Raw genomic sequence first — 26,292 nt, 5'->3', positions numbered from 1 at the left:
TGCTACTCGCAAGACTTTGATTACCCCCGAGCGCCTCTGCACTGGGGACCCCCTTCCTAATGGGCCCCAGGGAAGGGCACACCACAGCCTGGAGCCCACTGCTGCACCTGTAAGTGGGAAGAAGAGAGCCTCTTAGGGGCGCCTGGGTGGCTCAGTCAGTTAAGCGTCCAATTCTTGATTTCGGCTCAGGTCATGATTTCACCATTTGTGAGATCGAGCCCCAGGTAGGGTTCACAGTTGACAGGAAGGAGCCTGCTTGGGATTCTGTCTCCCTCCGTCTGTCTGTCTGTCTCTCTCTCTAAAAATAAATAAAATAGAACTTTAATTTAAAAAAAAATAAAAGCCTCTTCCACCTCAACCTGTCTCATCAGGCTCAGATGTGGCCTTTGTGGTGGAATGAGGAAAGGCAGGAATGTCCAGAGCTGTCTCATGGAAATGTGAACAGAATGCAAACAATTTAATACCTCTCTCTGGAGGTGTGGCCTTTGTGTATCATTTTTGGCAAGGAATAAAAACCAAGCCTGTACGTGACAGAGAAGCCAACTCACTGATCCACAGTGGCATCGAGGGGCACCTGGGTGGCTCTGTCGGTTGAGCGTCCAGTCCAACTGCGGCTCAGGTCATGATCTCATGGTTCCTGAGGTCGAGCCCCACATCGGGCTCAATGCTGTCAGCCTGTCAGCGTGGAGCCCACTTTGGATTCTCTGTCCCTCTCTCTCTCTCTGCCCTTCCCCTCCACAATGCTTGCGCTCACCCAAAAATAATTTTTTTTTTCAAAAGGGACAAAAACAGTAGCATTGATTTCAAATTGTCTATCTTAGATTTTGGCAACCCGCTGAAATGAATTATCAGAGCAAGTTCCAAACATAGTTATGGGATGTTTTCCCTGAATTTTTTAGGTAAAAATTGATATGGCTCTTCGGTTATTTCAGTGGATAATGGTATTTACACTTTCAGAGGGGACCCAATAATCCATGTCTCACAGCTGATCGTTAAAAAGCTGCAAGCCTATTATTTTTCAGAAAAAACTCTGGGTGTTATTGTTTGTGTATCATTTTGGAAATTTTTTCGGCAGTCATCAGGTATGATTTACTCACTGCTAAGTGCTGTGACTAGATGTTTAAGATGTAATTTGGAAAGCTCCTACCCCCGGCGTAAGCTGTGTCACGTGTCCTTAAATAAACGTTACACGGTTTAAAAGGAATCCAGGCTGAAGTTGTAAAGTAACTGAGTTTACTTGACAAACTCATGTAAATTTCGTTACCCGAATGCCGTGGCTGAGACCTCGGTAGCTGGCATAAGGATGCAGCGGTTTCTACCACGAAAAGGGTTCACAACATCGCTCTCTGCGGCTCCGGTCCTGGTGAGATTCTCCTCCCCCGCTGCGGCCCAAGTGCACATGTTGCCACTGAAGGGCCGTGGACTCAACGCCATGATCGAGTAAGGGAAGCGTGGGGCTCCGCGGTCAGGGCCGGGACTCACTGCATTTGAATTCCAGCTCCAGCAGGTCTGAGCTGTGTGATTTGTGGCACATCATGATGCATTTCCATGTGTCCTTTTCCCAGTGTGCAAGATGGGGATAATGGCGGTAGCCCGTCCCCGCAGGGCTGTAGGAAGTAAATGAGCTACATGCAGTGCCTGGAAAGTGCTTAGCATAGTACTGCGCTGGGTGTCATGGGGTATGTGCCTTTGGGCCAGAGCTGCCCACACAGAGCAGGAAGCCTGAGGATGAAGCCAACACCCAGAGGACAACAGAGAGAAACCATTGGGCTGTAGGACCCAGCCCGGCCTTCAGTGTGCCACCTCCGAGCTTCCGGGCACGGGAACTGGAAGGATATTGTCTTACTGAGCCAGCCAGCACGAGGGCAGGGAGGGCGCTCCTGGTGACCACAGCCGAAGGGGTGACTAGGGCGTTGGGGTGACTGGTGGCTCAGTCGGTTAAGCTTCCAACTCTCGGTTTCAGCTCGGGTCATGATCTCCTGGGCCGTGAGATCGAGCCCCATATCAGGCTCTCCGCTGAGTGTAGAGCCTGTTTGGGATTCTCTCTCCCTTTCTCTCTGCCTCAATAAATAAACCTAAAAAAAAAAAAAAAAAAAGAAGAAGAAGAAGAGAGAGAAAGACGGAGAGGAAGGAAGGGAGGGAGGGAGGAAACTAAGTGATACCACCCTTACAATCAGAATAAAGGAAAAAAATAATGGGGTGCCGGGAGACTTCTCAACATCTTTCCATTCAAAACTGTTAGTCCTTTGTAACATTTGAAATCTTTAGCTTACGCTCAAAGCACTGCAAACAAGTTGCAGAATTTCTTCTTGCCTTTGTGTATGTCTGGTCAGACCCTCCTGCTTCACATTTATCTTTGTTTTTTTCTAAATAAACTCCCCCAATCTCTCCTTTTCCAAAGAGCAGCCCCAGGGACTTTGCACACAGAATGTGTGAAGACACTCTTCTTGCCTCACGCACTCCAGAGAGCATTCCCTTGTGTAAAAACTACCCCCGTCTGAAGCGTTAATCTCCCTGAAAATCAGATTTCAGGATTAATACATGTAGAATTACCCAATTTCTGTACAAAATGATATACATATACATTATACAGCTACATCGCTTAAATAGGAAGAGAAACTCACCCAGGAGTTGGCACAGGACATTATTTACAGGGCTCCCCTCTGGGAAGCGGATGAGGAGAGGACTTTGCCTGTTACGCCTAGCGGTTTTCACTTTTTTGTGTTAAAAACATTTTTGTAAGTAGATTTTTAAAAATCTGGGAAGACAGTTAGGGACTAGCTTCCTCGCACTGGAAGAAAATTCGAGTCTTCCCTTTCAAAAGGTAAGAAGAATAACAGTGCTTGCCCGTTCTTTCATTCAAGGCCCCGACCTAAATCAGAGTAATCTGAGCCGTGTAACACTGGGCACAGTGTGCGAGTGCAACGTGGTAGTGTTTATAGTAATTGAACGTGGCTTATATCTTAATAAGTCATAAGTTAAGAATTTATGGCATACATTCTTTTTTTTTTTTTTTAATTTTTTTTTTCAACGTTTTTTTATTTATTTTTGGGACAGAGAGAGACAGAGCATGAACGGGGGAGGGGCAGAGAGAGAGGGAGACACAGAATCGGAAGCAGGCTCCAGGCTCCGAGCCATCAGCCCAGAGCCCGACGCGGGGCTCGAACTCACGGACCGCGAGATCGTGACCTGGCTGAAGTCAGACGCTTAACCGACTGCGCCACCCAGGCGCCCCTGGCATACATTCTTTTTACATAAAAATCATAGAAGGAAAAAGATTTTGTGTTTTAACTACAGAGTGGAGTGACTTGGTCCAAATATCCCAGTCGTCTGCTCTGTTGGTCTGTCCCTCTTAAAGTGGGGACCAGGTCCTGGTCACCGTGGCGTCCCCAACAGGGAATGCTCCGCAAAGGTTCCCGAGGTGAATGAAACATCACTGTGTCCCTTCACGTGGGAACAGGACCCCAGAGGCCACCAGGAGAGATAAGTGCACTCTAACAGGACATACCCCCACACTCTCAGAGTGTCCCTAGCTAATAAGCAGATATTTTGGAATGGGGTCACAAGCTCTGCAGGTGAATATTACCTAACTGCCCAGAAAAAAATCCCGGGACATCTCTCTCCTCTAAGTGAGGCCAGTGGAAACCCCAGTGTAGCAGCCTTACCTGTTTTCATCGTAATGATTTTTCATCTCCCTCTCTTTCAGTCACTGGACATTATATGTGGCCACCTTTCCTCACGCATTATCCTCCAGTAGCTTTTTTCACGTCCAAAGAAGAAACAGAAAAAGCCCGATCCTCAAGAAGGCTTCTTTTTGGTTGTTTCCGCATTCTCTTAATTATCCTCCATTTTTACTCCTCTATTCTAAAAAGTATTTGTTGGGGCGCCTACGTAGCTCAGTGGGTTAAGCATCCACCTCTTGCTTTCAGCTCAGGGTCGTGAGTTCAAGCCCTGCGATGGGCGGCACGTTGGGTGTGGAGCCTACTTCAAAAAGACAAAAAATTAAAAGTATTTATTGAGGCGTTATATGGCCAGGGACTGTATTTCCACTTGATCTTAGCCAAAGACTGAGAGGCAAAGGACAGTAAAGTTACCACTCAGAAAATACTTTGGCTTAATAAAGAATTTACATTTTTGAGTTATTATTTCATAAGAAAGAAAATCAACTGTGTTCGGTGATCTCTTGGAGAGAAGAAGTGTGTAGAAAGGATTCTACCTCAGGTCACAAACTACAAGAACAAACAGATACAAGTAAAAATGCTTATTTTTGTTTCCGAACCAAAATAAAACTGGATAATTTATTTAGTATGAAAAAGTAGGAGATTTAAGAAGCCAGAAAAATTTCCCCAACACAACAAAATTAACTACAACGACATTTTGGTTAAGTAGAAGTTACGATTCTATCACTTTACAAAATAGAATTCTTAATAATTTTTCTGCTCATGCCGAGAATATTCTTTAACTTACAAGGACTACTTTTAAGCAGTTGAATATTTTCTCTTTAACTAGGTTTAATGTATGTTTATAAAGGCTATTCATAGAACTCATCATTTCCCCAAAATAAGCTTCACCCGAAATCAGTATAGATTTTGAAGATTTGTTGCAGTTAAAATTAGGGTCATGAAGGGCAAAAGCCCATGTTTTTCAGCCTTTGCAAAAGAATCCATTAATGCAGCATGACAAGTAAGTACAATTTAGTGGCTCCCTCGTTATTTTAAGCAGGGGGCCTTCTTAGAGGACACACAAATAAAGTCAACACAGATCACCTCCGACCCCAGACGTGGGGCCAGAGGTCAACTCCCAAGGGCTGTCCAAATTCTTTCTTTCCCATAGCGCAGTAGTGACCCTTGTCTGGGGGCCACAATCCTTTGATAACAAAGTTTTTTATTGGGAGAGAATTTTATGTGAATGTTTTAGGTCTTGTTAACATAATTCCATATTGTGTCTGCTCAGCAGGAGAACTTTAGGGATGGCTCTTTGTCCACGGGGCGGGGAGTCCCTTGGCTCTTCAGACCCTATGTGCTTTCTTGTCCTCTGGTCCCAAATAAGTAGCCCTGATTCTTGGAAGTGACGATTGCATAATTGGAAAGGAGCATGGGAGGCTTCTGATGGAACCATAGTTCCCCCCCATTTGAGAGAAATAGGCTGAAAATGAAGGAAACAGATTCACACTTCCCAGCATTTAATATTTTGACAACTTTTAGTTCCCAGTTTTGTTCTGAAAGAATCAGAGTGACCAAAAAGCTGCATGATATGATTCACCGCAGCCAGGAGACCAGCTCCAGGAACCACAGAAATCACACTCGGCCTTTGTCAGCCTTGGTGTCGCATCCGCTGAAAAAAACTTAATGATGGGGGCGCCTGGGTGGCTCAGTTGGTTAAGCATACGGCTCAATTTCTGCTCAGGTCATGATCTCACGGTTCATGAGATCGAGCCCCACATGGTCAAGCTCTGAGCTGACCTGCTTGGGATTCTCTCTCTCTCTCTCTCTCTCTCTCTCTCTCTCTCTGTCTCTCTCTCTGCCCCTCCCCCGCTCACACACGTGCTTTCTGTCTCAAAATAAATAAGCATTAAAAAAATAATTTCAGGAGCGCCTGGGTGGCTCAGTCGGTTGAGCGTCCGACTTCAGCTCAGGTCATGATCTCACAGTCTGTGAGTTCAAGCCCCGCGTCGGGCTCTGTGCTGACCGCTCAGAGCCCAGGGCCTGTTTCAGATTCTGTGTCTCTCTCTCTGCCCCTCCTCCATTCATGCTCTGTCTCTCTCTGTCTCAAAAATAAACGTTAAAATTTTTTTTTTTTTTTTTTTTTTTAAATAATAATTTCAAAAAGTTCATCATGAGGGGGCTCAGTCGGTTGAGCAGCTGATTTGGCTCAGGTCATGATCTCATGGTCCGTGAGTTTGGGCCCCACATCAGGCTCACTGCTGTCAGCCTGTCAAGGGAGCCCACTTTGGATCCTCTGTCCCCCTCTCTCTGCCCCTTCCCTGCTTACGCTGTCCCCAAAATAAATAAATGTTTAAAAAGAAAAACAGCTCCCTTTTCTAAAAAAAAAAAAAGTAAATGACGACAAGTTGAATTTTCATGTCTGTAAAAAGAGCGTGAAGAGGCAGCCGTTGTGTTATCGTGTTACTGCCTGCACACGAAGCTGACACTTTGGCTTTGGCCACGAGGGCCTAGCTACACAGGCGTCTTCCTGGGTTTCTCACCTCGTGTGGATTTTGGCCTGCCTCAGACTGAACTCTGCCCTGCGGTGAATAGCGTTGCAGCCCCAGACGCAACAAAGTCTGGGTAACGTTCTTACTGCCAAATGTGCCTTCCATCTACAGAGTTAATTTAAGGGACGGGGCAGCATCGCTGTGGCTGAATATGATGATTCGTTTTCTTTTAAGGTTTATTTATTTTTGAGAGAGAGAGACAGACCGCCAGCGGAGGAGGGGCAGAGAGAGAGGGAGGCACAGATTCCGAAGCAGGCTCCAGGCTCTGAGCTGTCAGCACTGAGCCCGACGCGGGGCTCGAACCCACGGACCGGGAGATCGTGACTTGAGCCGAAGTCAGATGCTCGACCTCTGAGCCACCCAGGCGCCCCTGATCGTTCATTTCTTAACCTATAAAAGACGCTGGTCCCTTTTTCCAAATCCATGCCGCCACACACATTCTAAAGGCATCTGAAAATGCCCGTGGCATAGTGTGGGTAGGCAGGAACACTCCTGTAGAGGACCGGCGTGAGCTGTCCACAGGCAGCTGGAAAAAAACAGGAACAGTTGCCACCAGTGGCCTTTGTGCTTGGTGTCCCGGTTGCTACAACAGGAAGCATGTATTTCTTTCCGGGCTTCCTCAGATATGCACAGCCACTGTGATAACCAGAGAAAAATGTTACTGCTCTGCTGGGAGCAGAACGTTTGCAAGGATAAGGAGGCATCCACAGAAGTAAAGGTTTAAAATTCAGGAAGTCCCCACCTCCAAGCTGGGTGCCGGAACTTTATTTGTAGTTAATTGTTGAAACCCAGAGCACATTTTCTCAAAGCCATGTTACAAACGGTAGCAATATTCCAGGAAGGCTCAGAAGCCTTTTTTTTTTTTTTTTTTTCAGTAGAGCGTAACCAGGGGAGGGGTAGAGAGGGGGGGACAGAGGATCCGAAGCGGGTTCTGCCCGCTGACAGGCTGACAGCAGTGAGCCCAGCGCGGGGCTCGAACTCACCCACAAACTGTGAGATCATAACCTGAGCCAAAATCAGACACTCAACAGACGAAGCCACCCGGGTGCCCCCTCAGAAACCTTCTTAGCCCATGATATGCCTAAAGTAAAATCCTGCACAATTGGCAAGACAGGAGCTAGCCAGCAGACATCTCTGTGTTGATGCGTCCGGCCACACGAAGAGCAGGTCCCGGGGCCCCCTCACCACACTCTCAGGGAGCAGGTGGTTAGTGAGGCCCGTGGGGGCACGGATGTCCTCCCCGCCTGCTGCTCCAGAGGAGGGTGAAGTAGCATGGCCAGGGGTGAATCAGACTCTCCCGTCCCCTTCCTCCTCACCTCTTCTACCTCGGAGCTCCCTCCCCAGTGCTGTAGAAGGAGGCCTCCTCGGCCACATTGTCTAAGCCGGCCCCCTTCGCAAATGGTAACGTGCACACGAATCGCCTGGGAGTTGGTGACGTTGCAGATTCCGATTCAGCAGGCCCGAGCGGGGTTGAGATTTGAGACGTCAAACAAGTTCCCGGTGATGCCCACACTGCTGGGCCACGGACCCCAGTATGAGCCGCAGGAGTCGGCCAGCATCATGGGCAGGGGTCGGGGGTGGGGGCGGCGCTTGGCGGAGGGGGACATCCTGAGTCGTTGCAGAAGGGACGAGGCAAGTGAGAGAGCTGAGCTCTGTCGCAGGTGGGAAGAAGTGGGCGAACCCTGGACGCAGTCCTGGCCGTGTCACACGTCATCTCACTGGAATGTTCTCCGGCCAGAGCAGGCAGGAGCTTTGCAAGACACAGCCCTTAGTCCTCAGAAGAGTGAAGCCAAGTGGGGTCCCGGTGTCTTTGCTCCAAACGATCGCATGCAACATTGGTTTCTGAGCATCCTTTTTATGAAAAGGACAGTAATAAAGTCCGGCAGGAAATACGGCAATCATTAAGGAGCAGATCATCCCGGAGCCTCACCATCTAGGTCCTTGACCGTGTTTTAGTGCGTGAGTCGCCAGCAATCACAGCACTTTCCTCCAGGATACCAAGGGTTTCCGGTGCAAGCAGACTCAGACGCACTCTGATAGACTGATCTGGACACAAAGGAGCACGGGCCTGGTTCCAGTCCTGTCTCCACCACTAACTTGCTCGTCCTTGTCCATGTCCTTGAGCACATGGCTTGTGCCTGAATGTCCCCTGTCCCATCAATAAATTGAGGCTGAAATTAGTACCTCCCTCTAAGGGTGGTGGGGGACTTAATTAAAGATGTGGTTTGAGAATCTTGGAGCTACGATGTGCTGTGGGGCCGTGGGGGGAGGTAAGTGGTCCCCACGTTCAGGAAGTTGACATCTGCCTTTTCTATTTCATTTCCTAAACCAAGGATGAAATAGCAGATGGCGAATTTAAAGAGATACAGGTGACCTAATACAGGAGGCTGAATTGAATTATGTAGTTAATTTATGTCATTAGATGTACACTGTTCAGAGTGATCGTTCCGCGGCATTTGCTAACATACAATATTCCGTTTTCTCCTCTAGATGAGCACCATGCCAGGACTGCCGACCCGGCCCTGCTTCTACGATATAGATCTTGATACAGAAACAGAGCAAGTTAAAGGCTTGTTCTAAATGAACCAGACTTCCACAGGACCCAGTGCAGGTAGGCTCCTGGGCTTTCTCCCGTGTCTTTCTTTCTTTCTCGCCCCAAATATGTTTTAGTTTTATTTTGTCTTGTTTTTCTAATATTTACTACAAAACATGGGCTGATAAGTAATTTCCTGACTTGGTTACTATGAATTCCTACTGAATAAGAGCCCGTGACTTGGGTCACTCCTCGATGTGGATATGCAGTGAGATGGGCTCCAGTCCAGTGAAAGTCAAATCATGTCGCTTCTGAATATAGATTGGTTGAAGGCATCTCTGGTTGAAGGCATCTCTTGCCATTAAAAAAAAGGAACCCTGTGAACTCATTATTCTGTCTCCAGAATTAAAACTAATATAGTGTCGGGGCGCCTGGGTGGCTCAGTCGGTTGAGCGTCCAACTTCTTTTTTTTTTTTTTTTTTTTTTTGTCATTTGCAAAAATTTTTTTTTTTTTTTTTTTTTTTTAATATATGAAATTTATTGTCAAATTGGTTTCCATACAACACCCAGTGCTCATCCCAAAAGGGAGCATCCAACTTCAACTCGGGTCATGATCTGGCAGTTCGTGAGTTCGAGCCCCGCATCGGGCTCTATGCTGACAGTTTGGAGCCTGCAACCTGTTTCCGATTCTGTGTCTCCTTCTCTCTGCCCCTTCCTTGCTCATGCTGTGTCTCTCTCTGTCTCTCAAAAATGAACAAAATTAAAAAAAAAAAAAAAAAAGCAAATATAGTGTCCCTCCCTGTCCATGTGGATTCATTCTAAGACACACAAACCCTCACCGCCCCTCAGCGTATGCCTCAAACCACAGATAGCACTAAATACTTGGTGTGCTGTGTTTTTTCCTATACGTACACGCACATGATGAAGTGTAATTGACAAATTAGGCACAGTAAGAGATTAACAATACTAAGTACCAGTAAAGTAGGACAATTATAACAAGATGCTGTCATCAGAGTTCTATGAATGTGGTCTTTCTCTCTCCCGCTCTCTAAATACCTTATTGTACTGCACTCCCCCCCTCTTCATGTGCTGATGGGAGATGATAACAGGGCTACACGATGAGATGAAGGGGGTGACGTAGACATCGTGACATAGCTTTCGGCTGCTGTTGACCTTCTGACACCGTGCCGGGAGGATCATCTGCTCCCAGACCACATTGACTGCGGACAGCTAGACCCATGGAAAGCGAAGCCGCAGATGAGGGGGACTACTGTGTCTTTAGGCATTTTATAAGTCTACCTTCCTACCACATACCTCTTGTGCGGAGTTAGAATTACGTGATAGACGGATCTGGGTGCATTCATTCCCTGCGGCTGCCATAACAGTATCACAACTGAACGGCTCAAAACAACAAATGTTTGTTCTCTCAGTTTCAGAGGCTAGAAATCCAAAGTCAAGGTGTCAGCCAAGTCGTGTCCCCTCTGCGACTCTGGTAGAATCCTTCCTGGCCTCTTCCTGGCTTGTGGTGGTGCCAGTCATCCTGAATGTTTCCCAGCTGGACCCACATCGTTTCAATCTCTGCCTCCATGGCTGTAGCATTCTCTGGGTGTCTCTGTCTTTGTATGGGGGTGTCCTTATAGGGACACCAGTCACATTGAATCAGGGCCCACCCTCCAGACCCTATCTTAAAGTGACTACCTCTGCAAAGACCTTATTTCCAAGTAAGGTCACTGTCTTCGGTCCTGGGGGTCAGGACTTCAGCATATCTTTTTGGGGACAGTTCAACGCATAACACTCGACCGTGGCACAACAGATGGATTGGGCTCTCGTACCACTGGAAAGGTACATGAAGATGAGACCAGTCTAACGCAGAGGGCCCTGTGCGTCATAGGAAGGACAGGGCAGCAGAAAGGAGACCCTCGCTAGTTCATGGTCCACACAGTTTAAGAGGGCTGGTCTTGACTTGGGGCCCCCATAGGCAGCCCACAGTGGGGGTCCCTTGGTCTTACTCATGTCTGCCCCTCAGTACTGCAGTCACACCTGCTGGCTTCTTTCCTGGCTTCCCTTCCGGAAGAGAAATGACCACCCTCCTAATCCTGCCCCTGGGAGAACTCTCAGTCACCAGTCGTAAAGGCTTGTGAAGCTGCTTTTCTCATCTGTGTATCAAACCTCACCATATTCCCGGAACACATTCCTTTTCCCAACACTCCCAGTTCCGTCTCCACACTCGCTCCTGTTCCTTAGCCCAGCATCCCTTCCTTTTTTTCTTTTTCTTAATTTTTATTCATTTATTTTAAGATAGAGAGAGAGTAAGCAGGGTAGGGGCAGAGAGAGAGAGAATCCCAAGCAGGCTCTGTGCTGTCAGTGCAGAACCCAATGTGGGGCTCAGACCCACGAACCACGAGATCACGACCTGAGCTGGGACGAAGAGTCAGAAGCTTAACCCACTGAGCCACCCAGACTGTGGGCCTACTAGACAAGCTTACTTGACCTGAATTCTCACTTTTGTTGGTTTCACTACCAGTCGTCAACATGGGGAGATTGTTTTCCTTTTTTGTAAGTCTTTGTTACTAATACGCTAGAGACTATGATGAGAAAGGAAAGGGACCACGCCAATATGAAATGACATTAATACAACGTGTGGAATTGTTGGGTTTGGGGTGTGTGAGGCGTATGCTGTTGTTTTTCACTGAGGAGTGGGGGCTATGTTTAGTTTGAACCACAACCACATTTCAAATCTGTGTCCATTCGGAAGAAGAAACCCCCACAAAATAAACCAAGGAGACTAATTTCACAAAGAAGCCTTGATAATGGTGTCATTTTGGTCTTTGGGTATAAAGTGTGTGTGTGTGTGTGTGTGTGTGTATGAGAATGTCTTGGGTTTCCCAGCTAGTTCTTGGGAAAATAACAGTATCCTTCCTCTTCCACTGAAAATTAACCCGTCCTGACTAATCTCCCGTTTCACGTCAAGAACCCATTCTGCTGCATTTCTGCCATTTATCATTCTTCTCCAGAACAAGTGTGTTTTCACCCTTTCATCTCTCTCGGGTTGTATTTTTCCAGCCTCGTGGTCCGTTTTCATTTGTTCCTCAAGTAGGTAATTAAAACCCAGTTATACCTTAATTATAGGTTAAGACCCTGCTAATGCCAAGGGACACGTCACGTACACTTAAATCCTTAGGTCTGTGTTCCCTAACAAGTGTTCCTCCAGACTTTTTTTTTAAGTTTACTTACTTATTTTGACACAGAGAGAGAGCACAGGGGAAGGGCAGTGAGAGAGAGGGAGAGAGAGAATCCCAAGCAGGCTCCACACTGCCAGCATGGAGCCCGACGCGGGGCTCGAGCTCACAAACTGTGACATCATGACCTGAGCCAAAACCAAGGGTCGGGCGCTTAACCGACTGAGCCACCCGGGCACCCCCAGATTTTTTTTCAATGTTGAGCGAGGGTTAGAGGTCAGGACGCCGGCCTGTGGAAGTTACCCCAGTGAGCCAGGCACCGTGCCGAGCACCTCACCTGGGTGGTCACAACATCCCTTGGAGGCAGGTGCTGTCCCACAGGGGTAGATCCTTCCCGAGGAGGTAGCTGAGGCGTGGTCCCGAGCCCCAGGACTGCAGAGCCATCTTTCCATTGCTTGGCCCTGCCTCTCCTTCCAAAGCTGGCACGGGAGTCACCTTCCCACCCCTTGCCACCCCCTGGCACATGTCATGCTGGGGTCAGTACAGCGAGATGGGCGGTTCTGTTTCAGAGCTGTGGAAGCGCTGGCCCGGGAGAGTCAGCAGCACGGTCGAGGTGCCCCGCCAGTAAGCACGCATGCCGAGACTCCCCCGGGAGCAGCTTCCCCTGTCTCACCCCATCCTTTATGCCCAAACCAAAGCATGCCCTTTGCGTGTCAGTCACAGGATAAATGAACCTTGGCCCGCCCTAGAAGATCGTAACCAGTTATTTGAACAGACCTATAATTTGGGGATCATTTCCGTATAACAAAAGATAATTCTTCGGGTATTAAAAGCTATGACTTTGTCCAGATTCTTTTTCGCCAGAGTATAATAGGGCTATCTCTCGCTGAACTCTCTCATAGAATGTTGTTTTCCCCCTCGCTTATCCAAGGCTCCTTTCTGCTTTGTGAACTGCCCGATCCCGTTCCCAGCTCGGTGGGTGGTGGTTCAGAACCCATCACTTGACCCTGCTTTGCACCTTTGAAAATGGATCCAGTGTCGCGGGAGAAAGCGCTGTACAAAGCAAACATCCCTTCCCGGGAACTCCCGGGGTGATGGTCCCGCAAACGGACCCTCTGTTTCCCATGTCCTCACAATACGCGGTCAGGGGCCACCTCCTCGCAGTCAGGTCTGTGGCGATTAAAGGTGCAAGGAATCAAAATGTTGACGTTTGGGTGACAGTCGGCGTAGACAGATTTGCCCGCCAAAAGCGGGAACGTCTGGCGGTCGCTTTGCTCCTGGAGCGGTCAGACTCCAGAGAGCCCCGTGCTGTCAGCCTCGGAGTAACACACTCGTGAGTTTTTGCAGCACGCGTTGTAGTCGTGTAGCACACGGAAGATTGTGCTCTGTTAACAACTGTTTCTGTCCTTCCGCTTCCTCTCCTCTCCTGCTTACCTCCCCGTCGAGGAACTCATGTAAGATCTCACATAAACAGAGAGCCAAGAAGTCACCAGAATCTGAGCTCTTGCTCCCTTCCAAGGCTCCCCTGTGATGCTTTCACTGTTGTCAGAAGAAGGGCATGATTCATTCTTCCGGGTGGCACCAAATAGAAAGAATTAAAATCAGTTGTTTGTGCCAGGAACACCGAACCTGCCATATTACTGCTCAGTCTTTTGTTTGAAGATGATTGGATTTCAGGTGTTCTGTTTTGTTTTGTTTTTTTAACATTTATCTATTTTTGAGAAAGAGGGAGGGGGGAGGGGCAGAGAGAGGGAGACAGAGGATCCGAAGCAGCCTCCGTGCTATAAGCATAGAGCCTGATGCAGGGCTCGAACGCACGAACTGTGAGATCATGACCTTGAGCTGAAATCAGGTCGACTCTAGTCCTGCTATAAATGTTAGTTATTTGCCCAGAAAGCTTTTTCTTGAACTGCACGTGCAGAGAAAGGTGCTCGTTTCTTCCCCCAACTGCCTGTAGAGCAGAAATGTTCAGTGATAGTTAATGGTCATACGATAGTCTTGAGTATGGTTGCTGCCCTTCTGTGGTCAGGGTCTGTTTTGCAAACCAGAGGCTTCAGGGTTCCCTCGGGGAGCACCTGGGCTCTGTGATTTTGGTCTTAAAACTGTCTTTTCAAGAAGCAACTCAAACACTGTTGATTACCGTTTATGCTCCAAGATGAAGGTCAGCGAGTACCTCGCCCTGAGCCATCCTTGGAGGGCACAATGGGAAGCTCAGGCCACTTAAATAAAAGATGGAGGGGACTGAATCTAAAGATGCCATCTGTATCACCTCATTGACATCAAAAGGTGGTGACGGGGGCGCCAAGGTGGCTCAGCCAGCTAGCATCTGACTTCAGCTCAGGTCATGATCTCACGGTCCATGAGTTCGAGCCCCACGTCGGGCTCTGTGCTGACAGCTCAGAGCCTGGAGCCCATTTCAGATTCTGTGTCTCCCTCTCTCTCTGACCCTCCCCTGTTCATGCTCTGTCTCTCTCTGTCCCAAAAATAAACGTTAAAAAAAAAAATTAAAAAAAAAAGAAAGAAAAATAAATAAACATTTTAAAAATTTTGGGGAAGTTCTTAACTCCCTTTTAAGGAAACTTTGGGCGGGGGGGGCGGTGCGCCTGGGTGGTTCAGTCAGTTAAATGTCCAACTTCGGCTCAGGTCGTGATCTCACGGTTCGAGCCTCGCGTCCGGCTGTGTGCTGACAGCTCAGAGCCCGGATCCTGCATCGGATTCTGTGTCTCTCTCTCTCTCTGCCCCTCTCCCGCTCACACTTGGTCTCTCTCTGTCTCTCAAAAATAAATAAACATGTTAAAAAAGAATTTGAAGGAACTTTTTGGGCTCTCTTTGATTTCTTATCCATTCCATACCAAGATAGACTATTTCATATATCCTGTCCTCATAAAATTCTGAAATTTTTTTTTTCCTGAATAACTGGATAATAATAAACAGCTGACCCCTCTTTTTAAATCCTCACTAGAGTGGTTGCATTTCCAATTTATAAAATCTGTATTCAGGCTTTCTATACTTCTGCCAACACGCAGAGGTGTTTTTTGTTTGTTTGTTTTGTTTTGTTTTTTAATGTGGAACCACATACGCCACGCCCCTATAAACACAAAACCATTACGTACAAATTTAAGGTGTCTAATCAGCTGGTCTTCACCACCCACTCTGGGTTTGGAAGGTCTTCAGACTTGCCCTCCTTGGGCTGTTTCCAGTGCACCAAGCCCACCGTCATTCCCCTTACCCTCCTTTCCTCCATGTGTGTCACTGAGGCTCAGGTCCAGGATCACGAGAGCCCCCAAAGTGAGGCTGGCCGCCTCCCTGAATGGAGGGGTGAGGTCCTGCCCCAGGCAAACCTCCCTTCCCAACTTCGAAAATATTTTCTTTTGGTTGAGGATTATTGTGCTCGGGGTGCTCCTGTTTTCTGTTTACTTCCCTGACTTGAATCCGATGCGAGGAGAGTGGTCTGCATTCCTGGTCCCCTGCCTTCGTCGCTGTCTTCTGTTCTGAGGCTAAGCAAGCAGCCTTTCTGGCTCTAGAGCCCCCACCCATCTGTGGGAGGCCAACTCACTATGTTCTGGCCCAGCAGACAAATTCTTCCACGTATAAATTCAGATTAAAGGCCAAATACTTGCATTTACACTTCTTCCGCAATGATGAACAGAGACTTTCTGAACCTTCGGGGTTTGGTTCGTTTGTCTTTTCTAAAATGTAGTTTGATGACGCTCCTTCTAAAAGATTTCAGGCTCCAACAGTGTCCAGGAGTCTTAATATCCTTTCAGAGGAAACAACAAAGCTTTAACATCAATAAGATCTCCTCCCTTCCATTCTTGCCCTAAATGCATTTTTCAGACCTTCCTTTCTGTGCCTACTATAAAAGACAAACTGAAATCCAAGGCGACAGGATTCCTGATCTAAAATCCTGAGCGGTCTCACTCGGCAGGATCCCGGAGACTGTAAAGCCCAAATTCAGAATTTTAGAATTTCCGCCTAATCTTTTCAGGAGGTTCAGAACGCTGCCTACAGTGACCGTGCTGACTGGGTCACAGAGCGGTGTGGAATCGGATTCTCCACCGCTCTTAAGTAAGACGATTCCAAACAGTGATTCCCAGCCCTGTCTTGTGAAGGGAATCATTTATCTGCGGGTGAATTTTCTTTTGGACTCTGGCTTTTTAGAACTATATTAACAGTTTGACATCACAGGGGGGAAAAAGCTCTTCTTAAATCACTGAAACACGGCTTTGTTTTCCAGGCTCCCGAAACACAAACCCGTCTTTCGCCTTCTTGCTGCCGTTGGAGAAGAAAGTGAATTTGAAATATGCCGGTTACACAATGCGGGAGAAATGGGGAAATAGACCAAAGACATATTCTCCGTTCAAGAATTCTGTTTGCAACAGAGTATGGTGTCCGGTAAAAGGACCTCCACCAAGTTCGAAAGAAAGTAATTTATTTTCCGTTTCTGCAGAGTTTACATTATTTCCCACTGCTTACACTGTAGAATGTTTATTTTATGGGGACTGAGGGATTAAAAGAGTGTGAACTAAAAGGTACCATTTTCCACTCTGGAGTTTTCTATTTTGTCTTTGAACTGAAAATAAACATGTATCTAGAAAACCAAACAGCAAGTTTCCAACGCTAGATAGAACTCTCTGGTCTCTAGAGGTAACTGTTCACATTGGGGTTGTGACCTGACAGATTTTCTGGAAAACTGTGAATACAACGAGGGCTTTTAGAAACAGAATGAGAAAGAAATTGCACGCGCGCACAGAAATATCTGATCCATTGTGAAATCTTCGGACCGTTGGAGGGTTGTAATAAATAAATAGCCTTTAGACCGCAGTGCATTTTATACACAGAACTGTTTTTCAGTGCCAGTGAAGTTTACATCACCTACCCAAAAAATAATGGGTTCATGCTCGTTCCGTCCACCCACAAATGAATCTCAGCAGCCACTAAGCTTGCGAAAGCCCATAGGGCAAAGCAAAGTTGGCTCTTGAGGTCAGGTGTTGGGCAGATGTTTTTCCATTTGTCCAACCCATAATTCATAGTAAAGAATGGTGTATGGGCTGTACCCCCTTCCCGGGAGTTACTGACCCTTTTCTGTTTCCATTTTCTCCTACAATAACATAAAGTTATATAAAAGTTAAGACAAAACCAAGGATTCAGGAACAAACAAGAAGTGATTGTCCTCTAAGCAGTTTAAGTAAAAGAGTCACCATAAATATCTTAAATGTCCCCCCCGGCGCATCCTGCAGAGTCCTTGCCATCGGATCTTTCCTGCACATTCTAGTACTGCACCCTCCAGTGACCCTGCTCGTTAGTTGCCCTGCGTATAATGTGTCTTTATGCACAATTTAATTTGTTCCAAAACATGGCTGAAACAACCAAAAAGCCTCCCCACACAAAGACTGTCTCAAGAATGGTTTTGCTTGGTGTTTCTGAAGGGTGTGTGTCCCTCTCCCCCCACCCCCGTCCTTTATTTGCAAGTATACCTCTCCACATATACAATGAACCAGTGTTTTCCATATACTGCCCTTTGAAGGTCTTAAGGGTTCACAGGAAACCTGTTCTCTCTGCGATGCACTCAATGAGCGGTCTGGCTCAGGAGTTCATTTTTAAGCAGTTGCCTTCTGTTATTTGACTTTATAATTTTCCTCTGCTATTTAGTTTCATTTTCTGTTTTTGAAAGTATTTCGGGGCGCCTGGGTGGCTCAGTCAGTTCAGCGTCCAACTTCAGCTCGGGTCATGATCTCACAACTCGTGGGTCCAAGCCCCGCGTCGGGCTCTGTGCTGACAGCCCGGAGCCTGGAGCCCGCTTTGGATTCTGTGTCTCCCTCTCTCTCTGCCCCTCCCCTGTTTGCACTCTGTCTCTCTCCCTCTCAAAAATAAATAAGCATTAAAAAATGAACAAAAGAAAAAATACATTTCTAGAAACCTATATTCCAGGGGCTTTAGACTTCTTTCTTTACCTGCTTTCACCAGGCAGTTCGCCAGTTCACCAAAAAGAAAAAAAGAAAAGCATCCCAAACAGACATGGGAGAGCTTTTCAGTGCTCATCGAAGGGCCTGTAATCACCCCAAACTTTTACCATCGTGTGGCCACATTTACCTCCTCTAGATACCATCACTCGAGTTCTGGTGGATTTGTTTTCTCTCACTCACCCCTGCCGAGCGATAAGCCGTCTCCACCGACTTGAAAGGGCTTCAGCTGGTTAATTAATGGGCTTATCAACTCGTAATGACTTGAGGCTGTTCCCAGACGGGAGAAGGTGTTCCTTCAGGGAAGACCTACTTATCTACCATCTCTTGGGAGGCCAAGGCCCAAGGAAAAAGAGCATACCGCCTTTCACATGGCCTGGCCGGTTCAAGTGCAAAATCTTCTCAAGTGCGGATGATTTCTCTCCGCCTCTGGAAGTGAAATGTCAGAAACCACTGACAGATCAGTGGGGGCCCTGGTGACCCGCCATGGCACACAGACTAGTGGCCGGGCTCCCTCTCTGCTCGCAGTCCTGTGGTAGCATTACCTGCAGAGGTTAAGACCCAAGTGAGAAGAAGCTTCTGAAAGCTCCTGGGGAGACGCACCATCGGGATCAACTGACAAGGGAGAGATGAACGTGGCCTCCAGAAAGCAGCCGTAAGCCAGTCCATTCATTTGGGTCCTTTTTATTCTTCTCTTTCTGGGGTTATTTTGTTTAACTGGGATGTGCTGACCCCGTTAAAACAATACTTGAGTATTCTTCACAGTAGATATTTTAAAAGAATCCTCAGGTCTGACATTAGCCAGGGTTTTGTTTTGCTTTGTTTTGTTTGAATAATTTACCCATACCTGGGGCGCCCTGGGTAGCTCAGCTAGTTAAGCGTCCTACTCTGGGCTTCGGGCTCAACTCATGACCTCACGGTTCGTGAGTCCAAACCCCACGTTGAGCTCTGTGCTGACCGCCATGGAGCCTGCGTGGGATTCTCTCTCTCCCTCTCTCTCTCTTTCAAAAAATAGACATTTTAAAAATAAGATGATTGGGGCATCTGGATGGCTCAGCCAGTTAAGCATCCAACTTCAGCTCAGTTCACAATCTCACTGTTCATGGGTTCAAGCCCCACATCGGGCTCTCTGCTATCAGCCCAGAGCCCGCTTCAGATCCTCTGTCTCCCTCTCCGCCCCTCCCTCTCTCTCTCTCTCTCTTTCAAAACAAATAAACATTAAGAAATATTTTAAAAAATAAAACAATTTACACATACCCATAAATAAGAGGGTGTCTGAAGCTTACCTTATTTATTCCAGAAAAATCCACATACACATATTTGTCCATTGCTTTTATATAAATGTATACATACATGAGGATACAAGTTAACTAATAAGTATAATTTTTATAGCATTTTTTACAAACCTATAATACATATCCATTGCAGATGTTGACTCCCGTGGTAGAACAGTTGGTTAGTAAACAGACCTTGGTTAGTAAACAGACCTTTCCCCCAAAAATGCTCTTCTATAGCGACATTTCAAACAAAGGAGAATGGAATTCAAGAGCCCATGAACTGGGATGGGGGGAAAAATTACGTTTTTGCTTTTACTAACCTCTAAACTTAGTGTAGAATTTCCTTCAATTATGAACGTTGGCAACAAACTAACAGTAGTAAAATAGTGCCTGTGTCTGCCACCAATAGAAATCACAGATATTTTAGGGGCACCTGGGTGCCTTAGTCGGTTAAGCGTCCGACGCTCAGTTTCGGCTCAGGTCATGATCTCATGGTTTCGTGAGTTCGAGCCCCGCATTGGGCTCTGCGCTGACAGCCCGGAGCCTGCTTGAGATTCTCTCTCTCTCCCTCTCTCTCTCTGCCCCTCCCCCGCTCACACTGTCTCTGTGTCTCTCAAAATAAATAAATAAGACTTTAAAAATATAAATAAAAAAAAAAGAAATCACGGACATTTTAATACTACATTCCAATGTCTGCAGATATTCAGAGTAGCATTTTGCTCATCACGACCTCTGAACGATAGCTATTAGATCAGCCACTACCTCGTTATTTCATGTGGAAAGAAAGAGCCACGTATATTGCTACCATCCAATTTGATTACCTTTCAATATTTTAATTTTTTTGTAACGTTTTTATTTATTTTTGAGACAGGGAGAGACAGAGCATGAACGGGGGAGGGTCAGAGAGAGGGAGACACAGAATCCGAAGCAGGCTCCAGGCTCCGAGCTATCAGCACAGAGCCCGACGCGGGGCTCGAACTCACGGACCGCGAGATCGTGACCTGAGCCGAAGTCGGCTGCTTAACCGACTGAGCCACCCAGACGCCCCTCAATATTTTAATAATTGTATTTCACTATCATTGGCTTGCCTTAAACCCAAGGCATTTAACATTATTCTGAGAAGCGGTATATAGACTGCACGCTGTTAAAGGGATCCGTGGCGTGAAAAAGGTCATGATGAAATTCTAACAGCCTAAATCCGGCTTCTGAGGCAGCATTGCACTGCTCTTAGTTGTTGACATGTCAGGTCGTTCCTAAGAGTCCCTGCTCCAGCCAGGGCCCCTGGTCTGAATCTTAAGTCTCTTATTCGGGGAGTGGTACAGGCAATATACAAGAAGCCTAACTCAGACAATGTAGAAACCTCTGAAAACCATAGAATGCTGCGTCAATGTAAGAAAAGGAAATTGGGGCGCCTGGGTGGCTCAGTCGGCTAAGCATTCCAACTCTTGATTTCGGCTCAGGTCATGATCCCCCAGTTTGTGAGACCGACCCCTACGTCAGGCTCCCCACTGACAGCATGGAGGCTGCTTGGAATTCTCTCCTTCTCTATCTCTCTGCTCCCCTCCTTCAAAATAAATAAAATGTACTTAAAAAAAAAAATAGTGGTGCCTGGGTGGCTCAGGCAGTTAAGCGTCCGACTTCAGAGCATGATCTCACAGGTCACGAGTTTGAGCCTTGCATCAGGCTCTCTGCTGTCAGTGCAGAGCGTACTTCAGACTCTCTGTTCCCCCCTTTCTCTCTGCCCCTCCCCGCCCCCTGCACTCTCTCAAAATAAATAAACATGAAAGGAAGGGAGGAAGGAAGAAAAAAGAAAGGAAAGAAAGAGAAAAAAAGAAGAAAGAGAGAAGGAAGGAAGGAAGAGGAAGGAAGGAAGGAAGGAAGGAAGGAAGGAAGGGGAAGGAAGGAAGGAAGGAAGGAAGGAAGGAAGGAAAGAGGGAAGGAAGGTGAAGGAGGGAAGGAAGGAAGGAAGGAAGGAAGGAAGGAAGGAAGGGGAAGGAAGGAGGGAAGGAAGGAAGGAAGGGGAAGGAAGGAGGGAAGGAAGGAAGGAAAAGGAAGGAGGGAAGGAAGGAAGGAAGGAAGGAAGGGGAAGGAAGGAGGGAAGGAAGGAAGGAAGGAAGGAGGGAAAGAAGGAAGGAAGGAAGGAAGGGGAAGGAAGGAGGGAAGGAAGGAAGGAAGGGGAAGGAAGGAAGGAAGGAAGGGGAAGGAAGGAAGGAAGGAAGGAAGGAAGGAAGGAAGGAAGGAAGGAAGGAAAGGAACTCAACATCCGAGTTCCATGACAGAAGGGAACATGTTGGGGCATTCTCCACAGAATAGTGCACTTGGTCAATAACTATTTTTGGAGTGAATTCACCCATCCACTCACTGAGCATGTGTCAGCCCACCTGGCTGGGGACCCTGCCCTTTAACCTGTAGGTCCCCACTAACTCCATGTAGTGAGCGTCAAAACTGAATTGAACTGAGTCATAGGAAACCCACCCGGGTGGCATAGGAGAATTGGTGTCAGACTGCCAGTCGAGGATTTCATAAGCAAAGGTTTTAGTCTATGTCATGAGACAAGACTGAGATACAAAAAGGTGAAAAGTTTCAGAAATCACGGGGTAGGCTTCATGGCCTACATCATGTCTCTGGTGGGTTGCCCTCAGACCCTACATCACACTTAGAACCACTCTTAAAGGGTGGCCTTCATTTTCAGATTTAGCTATTGGTCAATTAGATTTGATTTGACTTCAAGCCCTTATCCATCAAGAGACAGGCAACCTTTCTGCTAAAGCCCATAAATTTCCCGAGCATAAGCCAGTGTCCACAAGCCTGGGCAGATGCCACTGGTCACTGGAGATGGGACAGAGCTAAATAGCCAGCGTCCCCCTAATTGGCAGCTATTTGTGTGATGTTACCTACTGATGCATCATGTTCTAAACATGCATTAAAATAACCATAGATTCAAGAGAGTATCCAAAGAGAGAAAGAGAGCAAGCGAGGGAGGGACAGAGGGAGAGGAAGAGAGAGAATCCCAAGCAGGCTCCACAGCCAGTACAGAGCCCGATGCGGGGCTTGATCCTATGACCGTGAGATCATGACCTGAACCGAAATCAAGAGTCAGAGGCCCAACCGACTGAGCCACCCCGGATCCCCTCCAAAGAACCATTCTTAATGACTACTCCTGGGCCTGCCTTCAGACCTCAGGAAAATGGTTGATTCTAGGACAGAAGGTGGAGGTCGTGAACCAAAAAGAATGGGGAAAAAACTTGACAAAGTGGGACCATGTGGTTGAGCCATCAGCATGAAATTAAAAAGAATGAGGGGGCGCCTGGGTGGCTCAGTGGGTTAAGCGTCCGACTTCGGCTCAGGTCACGATCTCGCGGTCCGTGAGTTCGAGCCCCGTGTCGGGCTCTGGGCTGACAGCTCAGAGCCTGGAGCCTGCTTCGGATTCTGTGTCTCCCTCTCTCTCTGACCCTTCCCCGTTCATGCTCTGTCTCTGTCTCAAAAATAAATAAATGTTAAAAAAAACTTTTTTAAAAAGAAATTAAAAAGAATGAAATTCTTCCTGTGATCTCAGCCTTACCATGGTGGGAACTCATCCTAGGTAATCTAATGCTCCTTCCTTTGTGCTGCCTAAACCCTGTCCCATGTCCCAAGTGTGGTCTCCCAACCTAGCATTGCTTTCCAGAGTCTGAGGCAATGGGTGTGCTGTTTCGGCTTTAATTTTTCACAGAGTAGAACTGTGCCTGGCCACACCCGGTGTGTTCAAGGTAAGCTAACTACGTAAGAGCTGGTTGAACATAGAAATCCTCTCTGGGCAATTAGCAGACTCCCATGCATTTAGGTTAGTTTTACATTTGTTTTGTTTTGTTTTGTTTTTGAACCGATCCCAGGACTATCTGCGTCAGAATTACCTGAGATGCTTGTTAAAAATGCATCTTCCCATCTCCATGTACACCTAAGAAATTGGGCTCTCTGGAATCCTGGGAATCCATATTTTTGACAAGTTCCCTAAGTTATTCTCCCGCGTAATAAAGTTTAAAATTTAACCCCAAATCCACTTCTGTATCACAGTGGTGCCTAGGCCAATGTTTAACAACTAGGCGGTGCGAAACAAATACTTGTTGAAAGAATGAGTGAACATTTATAGCCATCAATCCCCTGGCCCTCTGTGGCCCCTGCTGTGTGTGAGACATCACCATTCCGACCCCCTCAATTCCTGATACTTCTTCAGAGCCAAGGAATTAAATATTTTTTTACGCATTTCTCCCCTGCCTTACTCTGGCCTCTCTACTCCCCCAAGGCTCCCAAATGTAATCTTTATGCTATTTTGGCAACCACAGACTCTGAGAATGGCTCAGTGGACAAGAAAGAAGTTGCGTGGGGTCGGTCAAGTTCAGTGCTACCATCCCAGAATCTTGTCTAATAGTCCAGGATGGGTTGACCCCAGGCAAGGCTCACGCTAAGCTCAGGAGGTCGGAGAGGATGGTCAAGCTGGGGGAGGGGAGCTGGTGGAATGATCCCAGAAGCCGTTGCAAGGATCCTGGAGGGAGAGGCCAGCCTGGCAGGAACACCTGTAAACGCTTGGGCTGGCCCTGGGGCAATGACGGCTTTTTACCCGTGCGCCCCTGGTGTCTACGCATGCTTTGAGTTCATTTGCATGAAATGACACTTAGTGGTCGGCTCCCCTTCTCTTTAGCACCCTAGGTTTGTAGTTTAGTCTCCTGAAATCCTTTGCAGATTAAAACTTTCAGAAACTTTGTCAAACCATATTTCACCCCGAGATTAGAAGACTGCTGGCAGGTTTGTTCTGAAAACAGCCCACGTCCCCTCCGTTTGGGCAGGGCAGATACCGAGGACAGGGATGTCATTGCCGAGACCGAGTTTGAGGTTACAGTGTTTACATAACAAATCAGCGAACTTTAAATATTTCTCATGGTGTGGTTAGGGCCTCAGACCTTTGCCCACCACACCACCCTGAACGTCCAATGTTCACTCAGCCCTGTGTGGGCACCTCTACATGAAAGGACCCTGCCAGTTTAAAGCCAGTTAGGGGTGCCTGGGTGGCTCAGTCGGTTAAGTGGCCGACTTCGGCTCAGGTCATGATCTCGCGGGCCGTGAGTTAGAGCCCCACGTCGGGCTCTGTGCTGACAGCTCAGAGCCTGGAGCCTGTTTCAGATTCTGTGTCTCCCTCTTTCTCTGACCCTCCCCTGTTCATGCTCTCTCTCTGTCTCAAAAATAAATAAATGTTAAAAAAAAATTTTTTTTTAAATCCAGTTAATATTTTCAATCATGTATCGTGTTGCTTACGTATTTTACAACAAGGAGAGCAAGGACAATTTTTCAAAACAATCAGACCACTTAAATTTGCGTGTGCACTGATAAGCAGATACACTTAATGTTCATTTGGCAAAGTCATACAATCAAGGAATGTTTCTTCCCCCAGATAATTACACGAGCCCTGACAATTTTCCTCCAAGTCAGCCTCTTGATTACCTCCCCCCGCTCTTGAGAGAGACAGTGCGTACCAGACAAACAGCTGAGACAGACACCCTGGAGGGACTGGAAAGGCTCTCCTGGGTCCACAGCAAGCCAACTATATGAGAAGTGATGCTTTTCAACTTCACCACGGACTTGAGAGCCAAAGACGATTTCAGGGGCCAGAGGAAAAACATGCTGCCTAACTCCCCCGTTCCTCCCAAGGCAGTTTAGACCTTAGGTTCATCACCAAGTGTGACATGTGAATTCCCAGAATGTCAGATACCCCCAGACTCACAGGTGAGTGCAGAAATGCACTCCCGGGGGCGCCTGGGTGGCGCAGTCGGTTAAGCGTCCGACTTCAGCCAGGTCACGATCTTGCGGTCCGTGAGTTCGAGCCCCGCGTCAGGCTCTGGGCTGATGGCTCGGAGCCTGGAGCCTGTTTCCGATTCTGTCTCCCTCTCTCTCTCTGCCCCTCCCCCGTTCATGCTCTGTCTCTCTCTGTCCCAAAAATAAATAAAAAACGTTGAAAAAAAAAATTAAAAAAAAAAAAAAAAAAGAAATGCACTCCCAAGGCAAACGTAAATTATTTTGAAATTGGTCACGCCACCCTCCTCACCATTAGAACAGATCATTGAACCGACTGTAAACATGCATAAACGAAGTGACAGAAAGAGAAACCTCTACAACAAACCGCAGATGAACAGAAAGAAATCCACTGCAGGGCTGAGTAATTAGGGCGGAGGGAAGCCAAGGAAGGTGGGAGGCCCTAGTTCTAAAGGGATGAGCGAGTTGGGACCTCACGGGGAACAGCCACAGGGATGGGAGGTGACTGAAGCCGGGGAGGGATGGGATTTGGCAGGAGAAGGAGGGAGTGGAGAGGAGTTACACTGGCAGAGAAAGACCGATGTGCGGTGCGTTCCGGTTTCTGACAGATCTGAACTCAGCGAGGCAAAAGCCATAAATGGAGCCGTGGCCAAGATGAGAAGAAGAAAAGTGTGCAGCGTCAGAGATGCTCGAGGTCCTCCTGGATCCACGAGACGCTACACGTGGAAACACCATGCCGCCTGCTGCCATGCACCCCAGGACGGCCCCGCTCCGCTGCAGAGTGAGCTCGGCGGGCAAACGTTCTTAAGGAACTTTCTCCTGTAGCCAGTGGCAAGTCGGGAGCAAGAATATGCTGTTAAGTGGTTTGGAATTCCCCCATTTTTTAAAAATGGAGAGGGTTCAAAGCAGCTGGTGAGAACACACAGATGTTAAGAGTGAAAGAATGTGGTGGGGCGCCAGGGGCGCTCAGTGAGTTGAACGTCCAACTTCGGCTCAGGTCATGAGCTCACGGTTCGCGAGTTCAAGCCCCACATCGGGCTCACTGCTGTCGGCACAGAGCCCGCTTCAGATCCTCTGTCCCCTTCTCTGTCTGCCCCTCCCCCGCTTGCATTATCCCTCTCTGTCAAAAATAAACATTTACCAAAAAAAAAGTGAGGAGCGCCTGGGTGGCTCAGTTGAGCATCCGACTTCGGCTTAGGTCATGATCTCACAGTCCATGAGTTCGAGCCCCGCGTCGGGCTCTGTGCTGACAGCTCAGAGCCTGGAGCCTGCTTCAGATTCCGTGTCTCCCCCCTCTCTGCCCCTCCCCTGCTCGCACTCTGTGTGCGTGTCTCTCTCTCTC

The 26,292-nt window shown here is 47.5% G+C and overlaps 1 protein-coding gene across 1 annotated transcript in view; it reads left to right on the top strand.

The window, feature by feature from the left end:
- Nucleotides 1-16,461, top strand: part of MTHFD1L (methylenetetrahydrofolate dehydrogenase (NADP+ dependent) 1 like) — a 184,451-nt gene extending 167,990 nt beyond the window's left edge. The window contains 2 exon segments of the mRNA XM_053904385.1: nucleotides 8,705-8,825; nucleotides 16,164-16,461. Coding sequence (XP_053760360.1) covers nucleotides 8,705-8,794 — 90 coding nt within the window. The 3' untranslated portion in view covers nucleotides 8,795-8,825; nucleotides 16,164-16,461.
- Nucleotides 16,462-26,292: the final 9,831 nt, after the last annotated feature.

Source organism: Panthera pardus, unplaced genomic scaffold, assembly GCF_024362965.1.
Source record: "Panthera pardus isolate Hobbes unplaced genomic scaffold, ASM2436296v1 HiC_scaffold_17, whole genome shotgun sequence".
Lineage (NCBI taxonomy): Eukaryota > Metazoa > Chordata > Mammalia > Carnivora > Felidae > Panthera > Panthera pardus.
Note: the sequence above shows the minus strand (reverse complement) of the source record. Positions and strands in the feature narration are given on the sequence as shown.